Here is a 24,868-nt window from a genome sequence, read left to right as displayed (position 1 = left end):
ATGTGAGTGAAGGTGCCATTGTGTGGTAGTTGGGGCAATAGGGTGAATACATGTGGTTGGTGGTATTTTTTGCTATTTGTTGTGACAATGAGAACTGGTTAGGGTTAGGCTGAAGTAAAAGAGTAGAGTGCATTTGATGTGAGAGTTTTAGTATGTTTGTGGATGTGGATGGGTTAAGGTGGGTGCTGGTGAATGTAAAAATGGGCAGCATCTCTGGCCCTAGGCCCTACCAGCACCAAACAGGTCCAAACCGGGAAATGCCCTTGTCCTCTCTGCCGTTAACCTCAATGCCAGGGCCAACATGTCCTCGGCCCTAAGCTTAAATAGCCCTAAGTCAGGTGACCTTTGGCCAAATGGAACCCTAGCCCTTACCAATCAGAACACTATCACTAAACCTTAGGGCCAATACGAGACCATGCCCTTGCAGCCAATCACAGCCCTAGTCCTAATAGTCCTAGCAGTCAGGCAGAGACCAAACTCTAAGCCCTAGGCCCAAAAGAAACTCTACCTGCAAGAACCAATCAAAACTCTAGACCTATCCACCAATCAGAACCCTAAGTCCAATACAATTATTGACCCCCAGGGACCAATCAGTATGCTTAGGGAGGTAGGGAGCAATGCCCCATGAGCCAGCTCTGGACAAAGGGTATTTGAGGGTCCAATCAACCCCCAGCACGATTGTGCTTCCTCCTTCGTCCGCCATGGGGCATTGCTCCCTACCTCCCTAAGCATACTACATCAGTATTTCTGTTTTAGTTAGGGCTGTGTATATTCATAAAATATATACATATACACATTGATAGTAATAGTACCATTACACTAGTCTGTACATACACCTTTATATATTTTTATTTTTATTGTGCAAAGACATCAGTGAGTGACAGGGGGATCTGAACCCGGTCCTGACGAAGGGGCATGGTGCCCCGAAACATGTTGACCCACACAGGAAAGGAAGCAAATTAACCCGCTTGTTCTTTCCGAATCACATTTTTTTAACAATACCAGCCAGTGTTTATTAAATAGTTTTTTCTATCACCAGGCCAGGTATTTTTTAACATCACGTATTTATCTCACCCCTGACCCCACTGACACTCACTCCATTTCACTCACATAGCACTTTCATCTCAAAAGGAGCTCCAGTGTAGTCGCTCGTCGCAGCACTGCCCCGTCCGGCAGCCGGGCGGGAAGACCCTGATGATGAAGCATGACACCAAGGGCCCTTTTGGTGTGTGAGGGGTATTTTAACACATTTTGTGTATTCCATTAACAACAGGATACACACTGACCCTACGTGAGGTGGACCTTGTTGATTAATAGTACTGTGCCTGATGTAACTCAGTATCATTGCTGCACAGTCTCCTAAGGCAAATCATTTCACCGTATGGAATGCGCATAATTAAATGAGCTGGGTGTGTGCTGCCAGCATGTAGGGTTGTATTTCCAGCTGAGCTTCTTCGATACAATCTAGTCTCGAGTTTATTCCCACTGGCATATACCTCAGTGTCCAGGAAGGGCTCTTTTTCTTGACTCATGGTAACTGTGAAGTTTAAATTGTATTGATTCACGTTAATTTTCTCTACAAAGTCAATAGCCTCTTCCCGGCTATCCCTCCATACAACAAAAAGATCATCAATAAATCGGTACCATGCTATTACATTGTTGGCCAACTCCCGTTGGTAGTTCACCTTGAGGACCAGTTCCTCCCAAGCGCCCGATGTGCAAACATGCGAAGCTTGGGGAAAAACTGGCCCCCATAGCCACCCCTTGCAGTTGCCTGTACAATATATTGTTGAACATGAATATAATGTGCTCCAAACAAAATTCAAGCATCTGAATCAACATGTTGTTATGTTTGTCAAACATTGCATTTCTTCGTGACAAATACAATTTACCTGCAGCTATACCGTCAGAATGTCGGATGCTTGTATACAGGGCGGTGACATCTAGTGCCATCAACCAATCCCCGCCGTGCCACTTAACATCTTTCAATATGAACAAGAAATCACCTGTGTCTTGTATGTATGATTCAAGAGATTTCACATAACTTTGCAAGAAGTAATCAATATACACTGATGTCCTTTCAAGTAAGCCCCCACGGGCTATGATAATTGGCCTGCCTGGGGGATTGACTTGTGTATTTTCGGTATGTAGTATATTGATGGAATTACTGGGTACTCAGTTCTCAGATATCTGTATTCTGCCTCAGATATTAGTTTCTTGTTCCTCCATTTTGATAAATGTTGGTGATATTCAATCTGCATAGATGTAACCATGCTGACATTCACCCTCTCATAGTGGTCACGATTGTTCAATTGGTTGTATGCTTCCTTGTCATAGTTGACCCTGGTCTGCAGTACAACATTTCCCCCTTTGTCACTGGGGCGCACAATCATGCTTTTATCTTTGCTTAATTTGGATACCAGAGCTTCATATTCCATAGTCAACCGATCATATTTGTGTCGGCCCTTACATGTCCTACTGTGTAGTTCTTTAAGTTGGCTGATCACATTCTCGTTGAATACATCTATGGCATCACGTGGCATGATAGGGCAAAATGTGGATGGTGGCTTGAATGATGTTAAAGGGACTTCAATGCCCTCAGTTGGAGCTCCCCTTCCAGTAGCTTCAATCATAGTTTTATCTGTGGATACTGAATCTGCCCCTTCAGTTGCCCACAGTTCAAAAATCTCTTGTGAGAGAGTTGCCGCCATGTTGCTGAGATTCGGTTCAATGGTATTGGGCTTTGCATTGCCAGTTTTCAGCAAATGGAATTTTTTCAATTTTAATTTTCTCGTGGCTTTGTATACATCATTTCAGGCTGCTGCATAGTGCATGTTAGTCTTGGGGGCATAGGAGAGACCAAGTTTGAGAATATCCTCCTCCTTTGTCGTGAGGACCATAGATGTAAGATTGACAATGGTCAACTGAGAGTCCTTAATTTGCCTGTTTCTTGGCCCATTGGCCAGTGCCTCTCTTTTTGTACTGCCCACCGTTTCCTTGCCCTCTGCCTCTTCCTCCTTGAGTAGTTTTTGTTTCTTCGTTGTAATTTTTTTGAGTCCGAGGCCGTAGGGACTGCATGCGATCCTGACATAAAAAAAGTATTTCATCGCCCGGTGACGGTTTCTTTTTAATGTTGGTAGACGCCGCACCGCGCAGCTCCGACTCCGATTCACTTCCTGCACCGGAGATGAGGTCTGACACAGTCGAATCTGTTTGATATTTATTTTTGTTTTTATGGCTCCATGTGCTTCGTTCACTTGGTTGCGCCCCCCCTGACGCCATGCGTAGACCCTCATATATCTGAGAATGTAAAAATGTGGCCAAGTTCGTAATCGGTTCTGTCTCGTTGGAACTTAAAGGTCTTGCGCTCAATAATTTTTTCCTCCTCCTTTTTAAGTCTGGCATTCATTTCATTCATTAATTTCAATTTTTCCTCTTCAGGGCCCATTGATTCAAGTTCCTCGTACAGAGTTGCTATTTCACTCAGAAGCTTGGCGCGGTATATATCAGCGTATTTGATAAGAATCAATACTAACCGCCTTGATGCTTCTAAGTTGCTTTCAGCCCATTCTTTCATTAGGTCCGGAATTGGGCTCTCATAGCTTGGTGCAGTAAGGATACGTAATCCCCGAAGTATTCTGTTGACATCAATATAGCACTGGAGGGACTTAGATTCCCACCATTTACTCTGTTCCGATTTGGATTTCTTTTCCAACACCTTGAATTTGTCATGTAATGTGACATTTTTGGGGCCACTGGCAGTGTCTACTCTGTCATGGATTGTAGCAGGTAATGGGATACTATCGGAAAACATGGTGCTTGCCCGAGCCTCCCTTTCTCTTACGCTGTCTGCAGACATGATTTATGCACTTTTGAATAGATGCAGGCGACTTGAACTTTGTTGCGTTAATTTCACAAACAATGTTCCGCCTACGCATCCGTTGTTCTCTCCTCCCCCAAATACCTGGTACAGCCTTGCTGGGAGCCTAGAACTCGTCCCCGGTACCCCGCGTCCTCCGACGCGGTCTTCACGGAGGTTTCCTTCTCTTCCGGTATGCTCATCCAGGGTCAGGGGGGGTCAAACGCTTGTTTTCCTTCCGGAAATCTTTACAGCCAAGCAAGCTTGGATACATTCCCGCCCTAAGCGTTGACCTGACGTTTTCTTGTTGCTTTTGGAGAGGGTCCCATGTCTTAGCCGAGCGGAATCAACTGGCTAAATATATGCCAAAACCTCAGTCTCCCTCGCGCTGTAGCCTTTCTCCTCAGCTGCGAACAGGAACAGGCACGAACCAAGGAATTGGATGCAAAATTATTTTATTTTCAGTGCTGTCGCCATAACGTTTCGGCTCACATGACAGCGTGTCATAATACTGAGTCCATATATATATATATATATATATATATTCACTGAAAAAACCATAGGTTTCACACCAGTTATAGTTAGGAATTAGCATTTAAAAAACCTATTAAATTCACTGAAAAAACCATAGGTTTCACACCAGTTATAGTTAGCTGGAAATTTTACTGATATAAAACCATTGAAATTCCCACGTTATAGTTAGTCGGACTCACTATAACTTGCGCGTGCAATGCACTGCTGATGACATCACATATTACATCACTCATGACATGGTCAGTGACATCACTCATGACACCATCCTTGTGACATAGTGACAGACCTCCTTTCACTATAATGTAACCCTTGAGACACATATTCAAAAATAGAAACTGAAATTTTTTAAAAAATGGAGATACCTATATCAGTTACAACAAGCAATTCAGTAATTCCACTATCTATATACACATCCACTCATTCACCAATAGTTCTATATAGTCACTCATACATATACTCACTCATCATATGAAGTGATACACCTATACATCCTGTTACACACCGACATTCATCCAAAAGTTACTCACACACATATTCACACGTGCAAATAAACTATTGGACATCCATTTATTTGAATATAGAGTTATACACACACTTCCACCTTACTTCTATTTAAAATTACACATATTTATTCTCTTAAACAATCACTTATAGAAACACATACTTATTTAAACAGGAACTCTTACAATCTCTTACTCTCACATATACTCACTTATATACATCAATATTCATATATACTAGATTAAAACATATGTAGTTACTGATAAAGACACTAGTGAGACAGTCATTCACTCACTAACAAACACATATAGACACTCATCCACCCATACAGTCCTGTACATATGTTGTCTTCAAAACACATACAAACAAAGAGTCAGTCACTCATGCATCTATGTGCTAAGTAATACCCCCACCAAACCATATAGACACTCATACTGATACTAATAAAAATATCTAATAACCCATATACATACACATGAGTGGATGTGTATTAGATGGTGATATTACTGAATTGGTTGTTGTAACTGGTATGGGTATATCCACTTTTTTGAAAATATTAGTTTCTATTTTTGAATATGTGTTTCATGGGTTACATTACACTGAAAGGAGGTCTGTCACTGTGTCACAAGGATGGTGTCATCAGTGATGTCATGAGTGATGTCACTGACCATGTCATGAGTGATGTAATATGTGATGTCATCAGCAGTGCATTGCACGCGCAAGTTATAGTGAGTCCGACTAACTATAACGTGGGAATTTCAATGGTTTTATATCAGTAAAATTTCCAGCTAACTATAACTGGTGTGAAACCTATGGTTTTTTCAGTGAATTTAATAGGTTTTTTAAATGCTAATTCCTAACTATAACTGGTGTGAAACCTATGGTTTTTTCAGTGAATTTCATAGGTTTTTTAAATGCTAATTCCTAACTATAACTGGTGTGAAACCTATGGTTTTTTCAGTGAATTTCATAGGTTTTTTAAATGCTAATTCCTTTGTATATCGAGTTTCTAACCTTTTTTTTTTTTACAATTTGCTGTTTTTTTTTAAGTATTCATTTTTTCTTATAATTTTTTTCTTTTGCGCTCTGGGTGCGCGCTCCGGGAAGCTTTCAGCTAAGCTCTCCTGTAAGCTTCTCCGAGAGCTCATCTGAAAGCGCACCCAGAGCGCAACTGTCGTTCGTGAAAAAAAAATATGAATGAAAAGTTAATAATAATGCAAAACATTTCGTACCATACAAATAAAATTAGTTTTTTTTAATATGGAAAATGATTATGCATTTCTATAAAAGATTGATGACGTCACTTCGGCGCGCAACGTAAGTGCCCTCGGAAGCGCATACGTGCGCGGCGCATAAACGCACGGAAAAGCGCCTACGATCGCGCCACGTTTGCGCCCCGGAAGCGCCTACGATCGCGCTGCGTAAACGCACCCGGAAGTGCTCCGGAGCGCGCAGCGTAAACGCATCGGGTCATGTGACCCTCAAATAACACTTTTCATTGGTTGCTAACAGTTTTTTTTTACAATGAATGAAATCCCCACCCATTTCCTTCACTTCTTCTTTCACTTTTGTGACTGAAAGACCTGCCTTTTTTGCTGCTCCATATTCCTGGATTCATCATGGCTGCCAGACCATCCAGCAGTGAAGATGACTTCATTGATGAAGAGCCTCCTACCCCAAAGGTGAAGGAACATTTCATTTGGAAATTTTTTAAGTTTCCAGAAGGCCAGAAGAAGGTGAATGCACCAAAAGTAGAGTGCAGGATCTGCAAACAGGTCCTGTCACGGGGTAACCCCCAAAAAAAATACTCTTTTGGGAACTTTACGATGATCCGACATGTGGAGAGGAGGCACCCCCAGAATTTTGCCCGGGAAAGTGTCAGGGCTCTGGCACAGGAGGTTCCCAGAGATGGGGCCTCTACATCAACAGGAGGAGCAACTTCTTCTGGAAGAGAACAATCTCAGGGGCAGGTAGCAAACATTCAACCTGCATTCAACCATGGGGTCGTCAAATGCAGATACTGCAATCAACTCCTCACCTATGGGGAGCAAAGTGTCCTGCTCATGGTTCGGGCATTGGAGAACCATCACTGCCCTTCCCACCCCTAATTTTTTTCTTTTCTTTTTGCTCCTGTTGAGCAGTTTCTATTCCCTGTTTTTGTTCCTCTTCAGTTAAAAGAAGAAAACCAAAAGTTCTTTTCAGAACTACCTCCAATTCTCATCAAAGAGCTATAATCTTAAAAAATGAAGAGTAAGTGAAATATAGTGCATTGATAATTGAAAGGAGAATGAGTAAGAAAGAACAGAAAGGTATGAGAGGTGAAAGGAAGTGAAGTAGGAGGAATGAAAGAAGGTGAGTGTTAGAAAAGAAAGTTATGACACAGTGAATAAACTGGAGTATTTCTGACATATCTGTAAACACAAAAGTAACGCATTGCAGGAGTGCGTCACAAAAGTGACGCAACTCCAGTAATGTGTCCTTTCACATGGAAAAAGCACCATGTGAAAGGTTTGCTGTGAAGCAGGCGCAAGATTTTGGCGCAACTGCATCCTAAAAGTGACGCACTGCGTCATTATTACCAAGCTTTTTGCAAGGAACACCCCCTCTGCATGCATTATACCTGACACTATTTTTTAAAAAGTGACGCATCTAGGTACATGGGTCACTTTTTAAAACTCTGCGCCATATTGTATCTGCATCAGGTATATTGTATGCAGAGGGGCAATCCCGCGCAAAAAGCTTGGTAATAACAACGTACTGAAATCTATGAGATTTCCCTGCGTCACTTTTAGGATGCTATTGCGTCAAAATTTTGCGCCGGCCTCGCATCACTTTTATGTTTACACATATGTCAGAAATACTGACGTATCTGTAGCTCCTTGCAACATGATTCGTCATACATTAAATATGACACATCTGGAATGTCATAAGGACTGTGGACAGAAAAGTGACGCATCACACCAGCAGTGTAATAAAATGTGCCTCGTTGCACTATATTTAAAGGATGCAACAGCATCCTAAAAGTGACGCAGTGAAATCTCAAACATTTCACTGCGTCGCTATTACAAAGCTTTTAGTGGGAGAACACCCCCTCTGCATGCATTATACCTCACGCAGATATAATGTGGCGCTTGATTTTAAAAAGTGACCCATCTACCTAGATACCTCACTTTTTAAATATAACGCAACGCGGCACATTTTTTTACACTACTGGTGCAATGCGTCACTTTTCTGTGCGCACTCCTTATGACATTCCAAGTAACGCATTGCTGGAGTGCGTCACAAAAGTGACGCAACTCCAGTAATGTGTCCTTTCAAATGGGGAAAGCAGCATATGAAAGGTCTTGCCTCAGTCTAACACCTGCTGTAAAGCAGGCACAAGATTTTGACGCAACAGCATCCTAAAACTGACGCAGTGAAATCTGAAAGATTTCACTGCGTCGCTATTACAAAGCTTTTTGCGGGAGAACACCCCCTCTGCATGCATTATACCTGACGCTATTTTTAAAAAGTGACGCATCTAGGTACATGGGTCACTTTTTAAAACTCTGCGCCATATTGTATCTGCAACATGATTCGTCATACATTAAATATGACACATCTGGAATGTCATAAGGAGTGCGCACAGAAAAGTGACGCATAACACCAGCAGTGTAATAAAATGTACCTCGTTGCACTATATTTAAAAAGTGACGCATCTAGATAGATGCGTCACTTTTTAAATATTGCATAACAATGCGCATTTTTTTACACCGCTGGTGCGTCACAAAAATTGACGCACAGGAAGCGCAAAACTAACAGCGCAAGGCCTTCATAAATATAATCCTGGATTTTCCCCGTGCTTCGCCGGTGCGCGTACCATGCGCTTCCCCCGCGCAAAACGAAAAAAAAATTTTAATGCCCTGCAGGACCCTATTTTAGTCCCTACATCAAACCTAGGGGGTCAGAGGGGGTCTACTCTTCCCCCTTATGGTCATTTGCCCCTTTTTTTTTCAAACCCCTTGTGTCTCGATTTTACCGAGACACAAGATGGCGGCCGCTCCGGACTGTTTAGAATGTTTACAGACAACTGAGAGCCAATCAGCTTCCTGCGCGCAAGTCGCGTGCCGCGCCTGGAGCGCACTCGGGTGCGCGCACGGGAGAGCGCCTATAGATATATATATTTTTTTGAACCTAAATTACTCAAAATCCACTGGAGCACATATCTTGAGACATAGCAAAGGCACATCGGGCTACCAGTCCCTACAATTTTGCCAAGTTTGGTGGAAATCCATTCAGCCGTTCGGGCTAAAAGTGAAATCGACCGCCCTATGGAAATTAACATGGGGAAAACGCGTTTTGGGACCCCCCTTTTATCTCGGCCCCCGCTTGACGAATCCCCCCCAAACTTTCAGGGAAGGACCGGACCGCCATGAGACCATTTTCCTGAAAATTTCAGGCAGATTCGTCAACCGGCGCCAAAGTTATTCAAAATAGAATGTTGAGATTTAACATTGAAAATTATCCTAACTATAACTACCTACTGGCGACCGCCAGTAGGTAATATATATATATATATATATATATATATATACGTCAGCAAATGTTCGCCAATCTCCCAGCCTCACACGGCGGCGGGCTCGAGTGAGGAAGCGACCCTCGCAAATTCTATCAAAACAACTTTGCCACCAAAGAAGTTACTCGAGCCCAGGTCCTTTCAGCGTGCAATTTGTGTTGTTTGACACTCTGTGTATTAAATAAATTGCACGCTGAAAGGACCTGGGCTCGAGTAACTTCTTTGGTGGCAAAGTTGTTTTGATAGAATATATATATATATATATATATATATATATATATATATATATATATATATATATATATATATATATATATATAGTTTTTTTCACTGAAAAAACCCAAAGCTTTTCAGGAACGTTATAGTTAGGCTGACACTTCACTTGTACAAATCCAGAGAAATTCAGCCGTTATAGTTACCTAACTTACCTATAACTCGCACCCCCGCAATGCACTGCTTATGGCTTATGACCTTAGATATTACATCATGGTCAGTGACATTACTAATGACATCTCAAATGACATCACTGATGATATCATACGGTGACTATGAGAGTTTCTAAAACCTTTATGAGTGTTAAATATGCATACCAAGGTGTACTGATGAATCAGTTGGTATATGAGGGCCTGATTGGATGATTCAGTTGGTGCGTGAGTAACTGTATAAGTGAATAATTAAGCGTCTCAGTGAATTTATGGGTGAGTAATGTATAGTTTCTTACCTGTCAGTGTAGTTTTGCAGTTTAAAGACTTTCTGGATTCACTATGCTGTGCATTATTCCGCCATCTAGTGGTCGGTCCGGAATTGTAGTATTTTTTCTCTCTTTTTTTTTCGTGGCCCAGGTGGGCATCAACATACCACCATTTGGTGTCCTTAGTGACATCGACGCGCATCCTGCAGAAGCTCCCACCTTTGGTCGCCATCTTCAGATTCTTTTTTCCTGTCTTGTATTACTTTTGTTTCTCCTTTATCTTGTAAAGTTTTTTCTTCAGTATTAATCCCTTTCCTCCTGTCTCATCTTTATGGCGGAGGAGGGTGGGTTTAATCCAGAAAGTCTTCAAGCTGCAAAACTACACCGACAGGTAAGAAACTATACGTTTTGCAGCATGAATCTTTCTGGATTCACTATGCTGTGCGTAGACTTTGTAGCGGTTTGTTCTTATTGTGGTGGTTGGGTGGAAGAGGAGCTCTGGTTACTGAATATGGGTTGTAGGACCTTCTGCCCCACTTGCCCTTCCTTGTTCATTTGGATATCCACACAGTAGTGCTTAGTGAAAATGTGCACTGAAGACCATGTTGCAGCTTGGCAAATGTCTTGAATTGGTGTGTTAGCTAGAAACGCAATTGTAGCTCCTTTCTTCCTTGTTGAGTGAGCATGTGCTGCTCCTTGTAACGGTTGACCCGCTTGTTTGTGGCAAAGTTGTATGGTTTGTGCAATTAACCGTGCAATGTTATTTTTGGTAACTGGTCGTCCCAAGAAACTGCTGGCAAAAGATACAAAGAATTGCTTTGTTTTTCTGCACTCTTTTGTCCTTTCTATATAGTGCATTACTGCCCTCCTGGCGTCCAGTGTGTGTAACGCCCTGTCTGTGCTTGTGGAAGGTTTTTGGGAAAATCCTGGTATTTGAACTCTCTGGCTGATGTGGAACCGTGACACCACCTTTGGCATGAAATCTGGGTCCGTTCTCATGACAATCCAATCACTGTATATTTGTAGGTATATTCTTGAAGTGTTATCTTTTGTAATTCACTGACTCTTCGTAGCGATGTGATAGCTACTAAGAAGGATCAAGTGGTGCGTTCATTAATTGCGTTAGCACTACGTTGAGGTTCCATGCTGGTGCTGGCACTAAGTTTGGAGGTGCGATTCTTTTTGCTCCTTCTAGGAATCTTTTTACCGCTTGGGAGGTGAAGAAACCTTTCCCCGTTTCTCTTCTTGTGTAAGCCACTATAGCCGCTAAGGGAACCCTTAGGGATGTGTAGCTTAGTTTATTCTGTAGTAGATGCGTTAAGTATTTTAGTACTGTTGATTCTCTTGCAATATTTCTTTGTAGTTTCTCCCTAATGCACCATTCGGAGAATCTTTTCCATTTTGCTAAGTAGCACTTTCTTGTGGTAGGTCTCCTTGCCTGTCTGAGTACCACCATTGTGGTTGCCGGTAGCTTGAGGTGTGCAAACTCTAGGTCCTCAGGAGCCATGCTGCTAGGCTGAAGCTCTCTGGCTCTGGCTGTAGTACTCTTCCATTTTGCATTGTTAACAGGTCCTTTCTGGCTGGGATCCTGTGTGCGGGCGTTTGTGTCATCTCCATGAGCTGTGAGAACCAGGTTTGCCTGGCCCACTGAGGTGCTATCAGTATTAGTGTCATGTTGCTGAATCTGCATTTGTTTAGTACCCTGTGTAGCAGTGGTATTGGTGGAAACGCATGGGCATTCCCTAGGGACTGTTTGCAACGTACCCTGGATGCGAAGTTTTGGCACTTTGCATTTTGGTGTGTTGCAAAGAGGTCTATTTGCGGAGTCTCCCATTTATGGAATATCTTCTGGATTTGTTGTTGGTTGATTTCCCATTCGTGGGATGCGGACGTCTGTCTGCTGAGCCTGTCTGCTTTCACATTCTCCTTCCCTGGTAGATGTATCCCTAACAGGTCTATTTGTCTTGGGATTGCACATCTCCATATTTCCTGTGCTACCAGAGATAGTGTCGCTGACTGTGTCTCTCCTTGATTGTTGATGTAGAACATGGTAGTTGTATTGCCTGTTTGTATAAGTACCCTGTGTTCGTATAGCTGTTTCTGAAAGGCTTTTAAGGCTAGGATCACTGTTTTTAGTTCTAGGTAGTTGATGTGCTTTATTACATCCTGCTGTGATCACAATCCCCTTACTTTGAGGTTGTTTGTGTGTACGCCCCACAACATCTCGGAGGGGTCTGTTGTAATGGTTACTGTTGGAGTTGGTTGCGTTAATGGTCACCCTTGAGCTATGTTCTCCTTGTGATCAGTGCTGCTGGATCCATTCTTGGAATGGTCTCATTTGTAGGCGGATATTTGGGACCAAATGTATGCATGAAGCCATCATTCCCATCAGTTTGCTCGCTGTCCTCACTGTCAGAGTTTGCCCCTTGCAGTAAAGACGTGTTTTCTTGCATATTGCCAAAGTCCTCTTTGCACTTGGGCTCACCTTGCTCTGTATGGTGTTGATTTCCGCCCCTAAGAATATTTTCACCTGCCCTGGTTCTATTGATGATTTCTATCAATAGATTTAAAACCCCCCCAGTTGGGCTAGTGTCTGTATCACTACTTCCATGTGCCCCTTGCACTTGTTGAATGAGTTTGCTTTTACCAGCCAGTCGTCGAGGTACGGGTATACATGTATTCCCAGCCTCCTTAAGTGTGCTGCTACTGCTGCCAGGCATTTTGTGAATACCCTTGGTGCAGATTTGAGTCCGAATGCCAGCACTATGAACAGGTAGTGAGTTTTGTTGATCTTAAACCCGAGGAGGTGTTTGTGTTTGCTGCTGATGGGGATGTGCAAGTAAGCGTCCTTTAAGTCGATGGTTGCCATGTGATCTCCTTCTTGTAGCTGTGGTATGACCTCTTGGAGTGATGTCATCTTAAACCTTTGAGTTTTTATGAACCTGTTTAAGAATCTTAGGTCTAGAATTGGACGTAAGGTTCCGTCTACCTTTGGTACGAGGAAGTAGGTGGAATAGACCCCCTTGTTCCGTTATTTATGTGGTACTATTTCTATGGGTAATTTCCTTAGCAGTTCTTTTGCTTCCTGCAGCAAATGTGTACGCTCCTTTGCTGAGAGTACTCTGCATCTTGGCTTTTTGTTTCGAGATGGCTTTTCTAGGTCTATACAGTACCCGTATTGTATGAGGTTTAGTATCTATTTGTCTGATGATATTCCCCTCCACTCCTGGAGGAAGTGTTTTATTCTGCCTCCTACTGGTGTTGTATGTTGGAGGAGCTGTTGTAGATTTTGATTTGTTCCTAGTCTTTGTGTTGACTCTTGCCGCACCCCCTGAGATCTTGGCCAGGTGTGCGTTGGTTCTTCTGATGAGTCACTTGGATGAGGGTGGCTGACTCCCCCTCTGCCCGTTACCCCTTCCTCAGCCGCGCCCTCTAAAGGATTGTCCTCGGGGCTGGTACTGCCAGTCTTGTTGCTGCTTTCCCTGCGATAACCTTATTGGAAGGTTTGGTGTGGTGCCATAGGTTGGTGGTTTCCCTGACCTGTTGGCCTACTTGATTGTGTCCCTCTTTTCATACCTCTTAACTTCAGCGCTCCCATGGACCTAGCTGTTTCATTGTCCTTTTTCAGTTGGTTCAGTTTGTCATCAACTGGTGTGCCGAACAGTTGTTCCCCATTGATTGGTGTGTTGAGGATGTTGTTCTGAACTTCATTTTTGAAGCCTGATATCCTTAGCCAGGCATGCCTCCTTCCTGTGATCCCCAACATCATCTGCCTGCTTGATGTCTCCGCTGCATCCAGGGCCGACTTCAGATATGCATTTGCCATGTTTTCCCCTTCTTCTACAAGGTGGCTCGCTCTTCTCTGGTATTGCTCTGGTATGTGCTTTAGGAGTTCGCCCACTTCTTCCCAGTGCTGGTATGCGTGCCTCTTTATGAGCGCATTGGAATTGGCGATGTGCCATTGTATCGCCACACTTCTTTCCATCTTCCTACCCATTAGGTCCATCCTCTTGCTCTCTTTGTCTGGTGGTGGGCCAGAGTTCGTGGGTATATTTGCTCTCTTCCTAGCCGTGGATGCGAAGATCGAGTCGGCTAAGACTGATCCCCTAATGTACATGGGGTCATTTGAAGAATGTTTGTATTTCTTTTCTGCTCGTGGAGTTACTTCTCTACACATAGCAGGTTCCTTGAAGGCCTCCTTCCCCTGGTCCAGTACACTTGGGAGCATGGGAACTGGCTTCTAGTGTGGGATGGCAAGAAGGTCTCCAAGAGGAATCAAGACTGGGGTTGTTCTTCCTCTATCTGCACTTCATATGTGTCTGCAGCTCTTTTGATGTCTTGATTGTAGATCCCTATGTCGTCCAGCGGCGAAGGCCTCGACGGATAGGACTCTACACCTTCTTCTGGGGATTCGGCGTCGAGATCTTGCCACTGCAAGCCCTGAGCTTCTGAGGACGACGAGCCCTGTAAGTTTGCTCGTCTTCCTCCCTCTTGGCGTCCCTGTAGTACAGCTCTTCCTATTCCTGTTCCTCTCCAGGTTCAGGTGTGGTCAGCAGTTGAAAATCGTCGACGCACCTTTCGACTTCAGCCGTGGCTTTTGATGGAATGCTGTAGAATTTCATCTTTTCGTCGAAGTTAAATTCTTCGATGTTCTCTCTTTTCTTTCGTCGAACTCTGTCTTTACTTGTCCTCCGGTGTCTTCTCAGGTAATATTTTCGATGTTTTTTTGATTTTTCGACAATTTTTCTCTACAAAGTTTTGAAGCTCCTTCACAGTTGAACCAGACCCAATGGAGGCAAAAAGAATCTGAGGATGGCGACCAAAGGTGGGAGCTTCCGGAGAAAGTGCGTCAACGTCACTAAGGACACCAAATGGTGGTATGTTGATGCCCACCTGGGCCACGAAGAAAAAAAAGAGAAGAAATACTACAATTCTGAACCCAACCACTAGATGGCGGAATAACGCACAGCATATTGAATCCAGAAAGATTCACGCTGCAAAACTTGTTGTGTAAATGTCTGTATCTGTCAGTTGGTGTCTAAGTGGCTGCATGGGTGTGTGTGTGGGTATGTGAGTTTCTGTATGAGTGAGTGATTGGTTGTCTAAGTACCTCTGTGATGAATGAGTAGGTGAGCCAGTGGCTGTATGGGCTAATGAGTGCGTGTGTGTAGGGGTTGTATGGGTGAGTGAGTGTGTGTATGGCTGCGTCAGTGAGTGGATGGATGTGTCAGTGGTATATGGGTGAGTAACTGCATATGTGAAAGGCAGTATAGGTGAGTGTTGGGGTATAAGTGACTGTATTGTGACTGAGTGATTGCAAGAGTGACCGTATGGGTGAGTGTTTGCTTGTGTCAGTGACTACAGGTAGGTGAGTATGTGTTAGTATCTGTATGACTAAATGTGTGTGTATAAATGTATAGGTGAGTAAATGGCGGTGTGATTGACTCTATAGGTGTCTTAGTAGGTGTGTGAGTAGATCTATGAGTGACTGACTATGTTAGTGGCTCTATGAGTGGATATATCAGTGGCTATATTAGTGAGTTAGTGGGTGTATGAGTAGCTGTATGGGAGAGTGAATGGATGTGTGTGTAGACCTGTGAATCAGTGAGTAGGTATGTAAGTACTGGTACAAGTGTACCAATGGTTTCTAGAATGTTAGTGTGAAAGTTAGAGTGGATGTATGAAAGGTTTTATGGGGTGTAAGTGGATGCGTCAGAGATTCTGTGGATGATGTCATAAGTGATGTCATTTGAGTTGTAATCAGTGATGTCACTGACCATGTCATGAGTGAAGTAATATGCGAGGTCAAAAGCAGTGCATTGCAGGAGAGCGAGTTATAGTAAACTCAGGTAACTATAACGGCTGAATTTCTCTGGTTTTGTAGGAGTGAAATGTCAGCCTAACTATAACGTTCCTGAAAGCTATGGTTTTTTCAGTGAATTTCTAAGGTTTTTTTAAATGTTAATTCCTAACTAAAACGTCCCTGAAACCTTTGTTTTTTTCTGTGAATTTCTAAGTTTTTTAAAATGCTAATTCCAAACTATAACATCCCTGTAATCTTTGGGTTTTTCAGTGAATTTCTTAAGTTTTTTAACTAGCAGCCGCATTTGCAGAGTGGTGGAAGAAAGGGGGCTTGGCCTCCGACCAGCACTCAGGAAGTTCGCTGCATAGCGCTTACAGGATGTACCAGGATGGCTTCTTGGCCCCAAAGATCCCTCTGGAGCCAAGAGGACTTTGTATCCCAACTAGTAGTGAGCCGGGAGGCACATTTGTAGAGTGGTAGAGAAAGGGGGCGTGGCGTCTGACAACTTCTCAGCAATCCTGCTGTGTAGGACCTACTGGAGATAACAGGAGGGGTAGTTAGCCTTGGCCCCCAAGAATGTCCTGGGGCTAGCTAATCCTCCACTAACCTGCAGTAAGTCCCATCCAGCAGGATTACTGAGTTCTGATAACAGGCCACGCCCCTTTTCACCACCACTCTGCAAACATGCCTCCTGGCGTGCTCTTGGTTGGGGAATGAAAGTACCCTTCACTGGTGAGGGTCCTTAGGATCCAACTAGCCCACCTGCTATCTCCAAGAAGCCCCACACAGTAGGATTGATGACAGGTTGTCAGAGGCCACTCCCCCTTTCTCCACCACTCTGCAAATGCACCTTCTGGTGCACTACTATTTGTGGGATGAAGACCCCTTGCCTCTTGATGGTCCCTGGGGACCAACTAGCTCTCCTTTTACTACCTCCAGTAAGTCCCACACAGCTGACGGATTGACGGATCGCCCCGCAAGTTTCCTGAAGGAGCAGGGGTGAATACATATATTTTTTGTTAGAAGGTTTTGCGGACATTCGACAAACAACACCAAAGATATAAGCAAATGAAAAAATGTGTTTCCTTTGGAAACTCCAACCAATCTATAACTACTCCATGGCGACTGCCACTGGTTAATATATATGCTTTCCAGAATTTAAAGACCAGTGTCTAGGCACTAGTTCCATACTTGTATCCACGCTTCTTCTGCATGTTAGGTACCATGTAATGCACGCAAATAGATTCCCCCGCTATGTGAGATACTGCAGGGAGGGAGGGAGAATATGGCATGATACTGTAAACAGATACAAGAGGAGAAAGGGAACATAGAAAGGGAGACTGTACTGGCAAAAGAGGGATACCGCAAGAGTGAGAAGGCATACAGAGGGAAGGAAGGGTAAGTGATCAATAATTAGTGAGAAAGGAAGATTAGGAGTGAGGTTAATGATGAGGAATAGATTAGGGAAGAGAGAAACAGAAAAAGTACAGTGCATAGAGATGGGTGCACTCACCTGCCCCGATCTCCGGCTGGTGTCCCTGGATCACTGGTAGCCCCAGCATTGGTCAAGACCACCCCTTCTGCTGCTTTCTTGGGCTTCTCACGCTTGGTTATTGTGTGTGTGAGATCAGGGTTATACTCCTGTGGGACCGAAAAGAGAAACCACATGATGGAACAAGCATCGGGATGTCAGCTCATATTTAGGCTGAACTACAGGGCACATCCCATCTTCAGGTCATGCACCTCACAGCACCACTTTCTCCAACTCTGACTAAACATAGGTCCTCTTAGGTGACATTATACACATAACCTTTGAAAAATAGAAAAAAACAGGACTTTCGAGTTAAGTTCAGATCCGTTGACAACCCTAACAAAGATGCATGCACCAACCCTTTCCGTAAAGTGTGTCCCTTGGCAGCAGTCAGAGGGTAGGTACTGTGTAACATAAACTCCTGATTGGAAGTGCGTGCCCTGAGCCATGGGATCCGCTCCCTCAGGGACGGCCAACTTTCCAGCCAGCCCTCTTAGTTCCTGTGACGAGAAGCACATTGATGCCAGGTGGGGGGTAGTATGTATCCAACAGAAATGTTGAGGGAGATCTTAATATGTTGTAACCTACAGAGGATTACATCCAACTCCTGCAGAGATAAACTGAGGTAAAGCCTTCCCAGTACGGAACTGGATAACGGGCACTAACATGCGGACATCTGAACAAAGCACAGAATGAATAGTACTGTTGGAAATAATCTATAATATGCACAGAAGACAAGGTGCAAAATTAAAATGAGAGAAAGGGAGATAGACATTTTGGAAGAGAAGGTGGTAGAGAAGATCAAGGAACTAATAAGGTGATGAATAGAAGATGCAGTAGATAGTAGGTGGCGGAGGATGAAATCGGGGGGAGACAAAATATGGATGAAAATGTGAGGAAAAGCTTAAAAGACAAGAGATGGATAAGGTGATGAAGTTGAGATCTGAGGAAAATGCAGGTGGGAAGGATCAAGAGTCATTAGCAGAGTGGTCAAGCTGCTGCGTTAGGTGCCAAAAACCAACCTCTAAATTCCACATCTTATTAGGCATGCACTGTGTGATATACTGTAAAGCCTTGCACCTCAGAAACTCTAATGCAAGGGGTGAACTCAGAGATGTGTTTGAACCCACTGTTCACCATGGATGGAACCCTGGGTGAATGCTTGAAAAGATGAACCTACAACATTTTTCAGCGCACAAAGATCAGAGGCAAACGTCTTCCAAGTCCTGCACTTTCCTTTTTGCTATTTATATATATATATATATATATATTGATGTTGAAGCTTCTGAAATGTGCTCATTGGGTTGTGTGATCCAAGGATGTGTTTGACACAATGTGGCTACTTTATCTGAGCACAGGATGTGGCAGTTCTTCTTCTGAGGGTAGTCAGTGGGAAGGGGTTTGGTCAGAAGAGACAGCAGAGGTAGGGACAGAGTGGTGTACATCCAGAAAGGGTTGTAAGCACAGCCCTGGTAGAAGAAGCAGGGAACGAGGGAGGCAATACTTTCAGGCTAAATAGGGAAACGTTAGGGTTTGAGAGTGTGTGATGTTAGATGTGGAAGAGAAGCCTTCACTGTCGGGACAGTGTCAGTGTGAGAACTGCCTACTCTGACAGTAGGTGAGGCTGTGACTGGAAGAGTGGGCCAGTCTGACAAGTGTATGCCAGTGTTGGGCCTTGTCACTCTTATGGTCACTCTGCTAGCCGCAACTGATTTGGGGTGAGAAAACTGATCTCGGGCAGGGAAGACTTCCCTCTTAGGGCAGGAGCAGGGTACGGTCTGAGTGCTCTCAACGAGTTTAGGTGACGAATGCTACCAAAGGAATGCTTTTGTGTTGGTCTTGGACCGCAATTAATGCATGCTAGAATACAAAGTTATCAAGCTGTGCAAATAATTCTGTGAAGCTGAAATGTCGGCTCTAAGAGCCAGAGCTGCCTGGGGCGCGGGGAGGGGCAGGGCACATTCAGCGGCGAATACACGGTGGAGTAACATGTTAAGATAAAGTTTATGAAGTGGAATGCCTGAAGGGTTCAGATTTGTGGCTTTCGTTGATATACACCTACAACAACTAACCCCTTGAGAGTTGAACTGGCCAACTCTGCTCACTGTGCACTATCCCACTGCGCTATCACACCAGCTCATCGAGCTGTCCTGACTGAATTGTCTCGAAAACCAGAGCATGCTCCAGTTACCTTAGGAACATGGCCAAGCTGAACTCACAACTTATTGAGAACAAGTACAATTTAAAGGAGAAGTATTGTGCAATATTTACCAACGTTTACACACACGCTTTAATGGCGAACGTTTAGCATTGTTTAAAGAACTGAGGAAGAGGCCCAGGGAGGAGAGTGCCCAGGAAGCATTGGGCATCGCTAAGAAGGCAACCCCAAGAGCGGGAAATGTCCACGTTGGTACTTTAGGAGACATTACAGTGTTTAACGTTTGTGTGAATGTGTACTTGATCACACCGGGTGTAAGACTCGTTGTGTCTTGTTGGTCGTTTTTCTGTTCGTCTTCCCAGAGTATGACAAGCAAGCAGGCAAGAAACAACACAAACCTGGCTCAGGGACATGAGCCAGCCGCATCACTGACAAAGCCATCACGACCACCACCCCGCTCATCTTGCAGACGAGCTCACCATCTCAGGTGGCTCTTGGCAAACCTACAGCTGACTGGAGACTAAGGAATGTAAAGAAAAAAGAATAAAACAAGGTAGCTGGCCTTTTCCATCCATGCACCACCCAGAATATGGAACATCTCCGTGGCCATCGGGTCCGCCCAGCACTGCTCCAATTTACTAAAGAGTTGAAGACTCACCTCCTCAAATAACACAACATCACAGTGCATTAACAGCAGGGCTTTAAGTTGGATGAATAAACGGGGGGGGGGGGGGCTCTAAAAGGGGCGTGGCCAATGTAATTGAGGGTGTGGCTTAAAAACATGTAAGCTAAAAACCAGTGCTTAGCACAGTGTGCCGCCTGACTTGTATTTTGCTGTTTCGGTCATTGCATCCAGATATATGGTACATCATACCTATAACAAGTCAGCCGCGGTCTGTGCAGGTAACAGCTGTGGGCCGGGTGGGGGGATTTTGAGGGACGATGTAGAGGGAAAATTAAATATATAATTAATTTTCCCTCAGCATTGTTCGTTGGAATCCCCCCCAACCGGCCCCACTGCCGTTACCTGCACGGACCATAGTTGCAACAAGTCAGGACTTAATTTCTTTGTCAATGGTTGTTAGTTGCATAAGATAAATAGGCAGCAACTATGGCCTGTATATAATATTGATAAAAGCTTCCACTTAAAGCCTTGGTGACACCATCACAATGCTGCTGCTCCTGAGTTTCAAAAAGCGAAGGGAAATCCAGAGAGAAAATGTCTCTCTTTAAAGGATTTCCTTTCCCCTACAAAGCTCACTGGTATGACGTCATGCCGTAACTTCTCCACTAGTGAGAAGTGAGCAGAGCAGCACGCGCACATCGATAGGCCTGCTGTCACTGCAGTTCGGGAAGAAAACAGACTGTCCGTGCCAGGGCACAAAACAGAGCCCGATAGAGACCCGTTTCGAGGCCTCCTTTAATAAACTGCCGGTGCTCAGCACCAGTGAGACCCGGCCCACTTAAAGCCCTGATTAACATTCCACAGACCTGATGCCTCTTCTGTCACTTATTGTCCTAATGTTGTCCTTGACCCTGTACAGTGCTTCACTGCCGGTTTGGCCAAGTTTGTGATATACAAACACCAGATACATACATACATCCGTACATACATACATGTCAATCTTATTTTTATAAAATAAATGTATGGATTGTCGTTCTGAACAAATAGTTGAAAATGTACTATTAACTCTGAATATCGGTACAAACTGCTTAACAAGATTCCCCATTTGTGTAACACGTACAAACTAGCAAAACAACACAAATAAGTACAATTATGCTGAATGTGAGGTATTCATCTTTTAATGTTCACACTGCTTTGATAATTACAAGTCTTTACCGGTCATTACTGATGAATTTACAACTGGTCTTCATTTCAAACTTCATTGCTTTTTACATTCACTTGCAATAAAAATATATAAATACATAAATATAGTATCTGTTCATTGAGATTATGCATCACAATTCGTATTGTTAATGTCTCAAATGTTCTTGTTGTGCTCTGAGTCCACATTGGATTTTAATATTTTATGTATGCCTCACTCATAATTCAGCAACTTCCGTTTCTGGTAATATTTTTCGTCCATTCTTTGGTGAAATGTGTTTGCAGGAGGCTCTCCCTGATAGCTAACTAACACAAATGTAAAACACTCAAAAGAAACCCGCAAGATCGGGCCGAAAGGAGCTTAGTCCGTAACACCAAGGTGTGTGTGTGAGGGGGAGGAGAGAGGTTTAAGCCAGGTGGTGGTTCTGATGCTTTCTGCTGCTTCTGCTGTTACCCAGGGTTCCTCGCTCTCCCTGCCACTAGTGACCAGTTTCTACTCTGGCTACTAGTTCAAGCGTCTAGTCTTCGCTGCGGCAGGCCCCGGGACCAGAATAATAACTACAGATACATAGCGCCCTCTACCATTGTCTAGTATCTAGGCACTTACAAGTGAAAGGATAAGTGGAGCTGTCGGGATCAGATTTCATACAGGTTTCTACAATGTATGCCTTAGTCTCACCAGCCATTAGGCACGTGGGAGGCGCAAGAGGGGAGGTGTTATGTTTTGGAGGGAGTGACAGGAAGCCGCAGATTGCCAGTAACATTCATTTTGATTGGTCCCAATGGTAACAGGTTTTCCATGCATGAGCATGTGATAATACTTACACACCGCGCACCACTGCTTCTTTTCAGCTTCTGACACGCGCTCCTCTGGTGTAAGACCACCCCCGCTCCCCACACACTCTTACGCGTTTGTTCCCAGAGGCCGCAGCAGCAGGTTCGAGCAAGCTTGGATCCATGATAGATTCAGTGCAGCTTTGGGGGAGGGGGGAAGGGGGTGAAGCAGGCCATTTCATCAGAGCCATACAAACATCACCCCAATGCGGGGGATCGCCCACATATTTTGCTCCGGCTTTAAACAAAAGCAAAGGTGCACCACTATAACATCAACAAGGAAAAAATCATATCCATGTTCAATGACAAGTTATTTTAAGTTCTTCTTTTATTCATTTCAGGTTAAAAACCATCAAGATGCATTAAGCAGCCGACGTGTTTCGTCCATCAACACAGACTTCTTCAGGGCATAACTAGATACCATATGCGGGAGGACGTCAATCTGTCCACATCATATCAGTGCAAATGGTAAAATTGTAAACCACGTCCACTTCCCTTTTCTATCGGGTGAGCGGAAAAAATATGTACTTGGTTGCCAGCGCATATATGAATTGAGGTATTGTAGAACTGAAGACCTGGTCCAACCAGGATAGGGTTGGTCCAATAGTAACGGCAAATGCCAAATGCAACCTCAATGGGTCGGCGATCGTGACTACTGGAGAGATGCAGCATCCTAAAGGAGGCGCTGGCAGCCGGTGCTCGCCACCATTAGCCTTCGTGCCTGGGGGACCTGGCTGCAGCGGGGAGGAGTGTGACTGCTTCCGGGCTCCCTGCATGTGAGGCCCTGGAGAGTCAGCTCCAGGGTACAGTGCTCCCCAAAAGCACACACACTGGGAGGAGGGCTCAAGTGCAAAGTTATCACCCATGACACACACCTAGGTCTGTAATCTAGCAACACTGCACCACATGTATCACTGGAAAGGCCTTAGATGGCAGCAGTGGATTCTCATAGAATCAGGAAGTGTGGGGTTGTCATGAATGAAACAAGGGTGTAACAATGTCCTGGCAGGAAATGGACAAGCACTTCAGCCATTCAGCCTAATATCAGTAATGTAAACTTAACAGGTGTGACGTCAGTGCTTTGTTCGATTCAGAGCAGGTGTGCAGTGAGAGAGACTCATGCAGTACCGAGCCCTGAGTGTACACCTTTCCCTCTCCATAGCATCTTCTGTCCCATACTCTGAGGGGCCGCAGATCCAGGGAGGCCGCTCTCAGCTACCCAATGAAGACAGAAGTTTGCCTTGAAGGAGGTAAGTGTGTGCACGTGCACAGCATTGAGAACAAGGTCACGGGCAAAGAAATCTGTAGACGCCCTTCGACTGGGATCAGCGGAGCTATTTCATGGTTCCAGTGATCTGGTCAGAGGGAGCTGAGCTGAAGATGAGATGGCCACCACAGTTTGGAACCTCTGGCCAACAAGGGGTGGTTTTCTCGTTTTCTTTGGGAGCCCCAGGGAGTTGAGGGGAAGATTAATAGATTCCCCCAAAAGAATGGGATAAAAGTTGAGGATGAAGGGTGTGCACGAGGCACCTGGCAGCAGGTGGACAGGCTCTTGCCATGAACCTGCTCTTGAGTTTGTTACTGCCTTGCTGTGTTCAGGTGCTAAATGTAATGGAAGGATGGAGCCTTATAGATGGGTCAATGCATGGTTGAGGCTTATGTACAGAAAGCTAGCGTTGAGTACTATGTTCAGTGCCAATTTTTATTGTTCAAAAGGTGTGCCTGTTTCTCCTCTGTCCCTCAACTCTGTGTCAACGTCTAGACCCTAGCTATTCACTACCTGCTTAGCTGTGGTCTGTACACTATTGATCGGCCACACAGACTGTCACATGAGGACTAACATTGTCAAATAGGAACAGCATCATTAATCAAGTTATTCAGTGACAACTACAAATATTGGGATGCCAGACAATCACCTCCCCACAGCACATCTCAACATACGTGTCCTTTAAATGGAGTCAAAGTGGTGTGAACATCAACAAGCACACAAACACATATACACACACACACATACACACACACCGATTGCCATTTAAGGATGTCTAAGGTAGAGAGACACGCTCCATACTGCATGATACTGCATAGAAATCAATACAGAAAACTATCCCGGTTCCTATGGACAAGAAGAAGATGGCATCTAGTGAGTGGACACATCTGCCACTTGCAGTCTTGGGCTGTGCTCGTGCGTCAGGGCTCAAGGATCCAGATTCAAAGGCGCCATCGGATCAACTGTCAGGCCACGGTTAGAATGTCCTGCCTCTTATCTCTCTGTGACTCCCACGTCTTGTCTTCTCAGGAATTCCTGTCAGTTCTAAAGAGAGGGGGTGGGATGAGATGACACCAGCAGAGATGATGGAAAAACAAGGGAGAATTGCTCAGGGCTAGCCTGCATAATATGACCAGTCATCAAAATCTGATGGCACTTGGCGGGCACATCATGATGCAGGCACAGAGAAAGGCATTTCTGACAATGTTTGATGACATCACACACTGGGCAGCCATTTTGACAAGAAGAGATAGAAAAAGGAGATGCAGGGTCCTATGAAGTGACAAGGTGAACATAGGACACAAGGGCAG

General features: G+C 44.3%; 1 protein-coding gene across 5 annotated transcripts in view; it reads right to left on the bottom strand.

Annotated features, from left to right (window-relative positions):
* The window catches only part of PACSIN1 (protein kinase C and casein kinase substrate in neurons 1), a 416,659-nt gene that overhangs the window by 15,859 nt on the left and 375,932 nt on the right, over positions 1–24,868 (bottom strand). For all 5 annotated transcript variants that reach the window (XR_015296000.1, XM_086923202.1, XM_086923203.1 and 2 more), the window contains exon 8: positions 17,457–17,584. Coding sequence is in view for 4 of the 5 variants with exons in the window: in XM_086923202.1 (XP_086779328.1) it covers positions 17,457–17,584 (128 nt within the window). In the remaining variant the exon portion in view is untranslated. The remainder of the gene's footprint in view (positions 1–17,456; positions 17,585–24,868) is intronic.

The sequence above is a fragment of the Lissotriton vulgaris genome, chromosome 5 (genome assembly GCF_964263255.1).
Source record: "Lissotriton vulgaris chromosome 5, aLisVul1.2, whole genome shotgun sequence".
Classification (NCBI taxonomy): domain Eukaryota; kingdom Metazoa; phylum Chordata; class Amphibia; order Caudata; family Salamandridae; genus Lissotriton; species Lissotriton vulgaris.
Note: the sequence above shows the minus strand (reverse complement) of the source record. Positions and strands in the feature narration are given on the sequence as shown.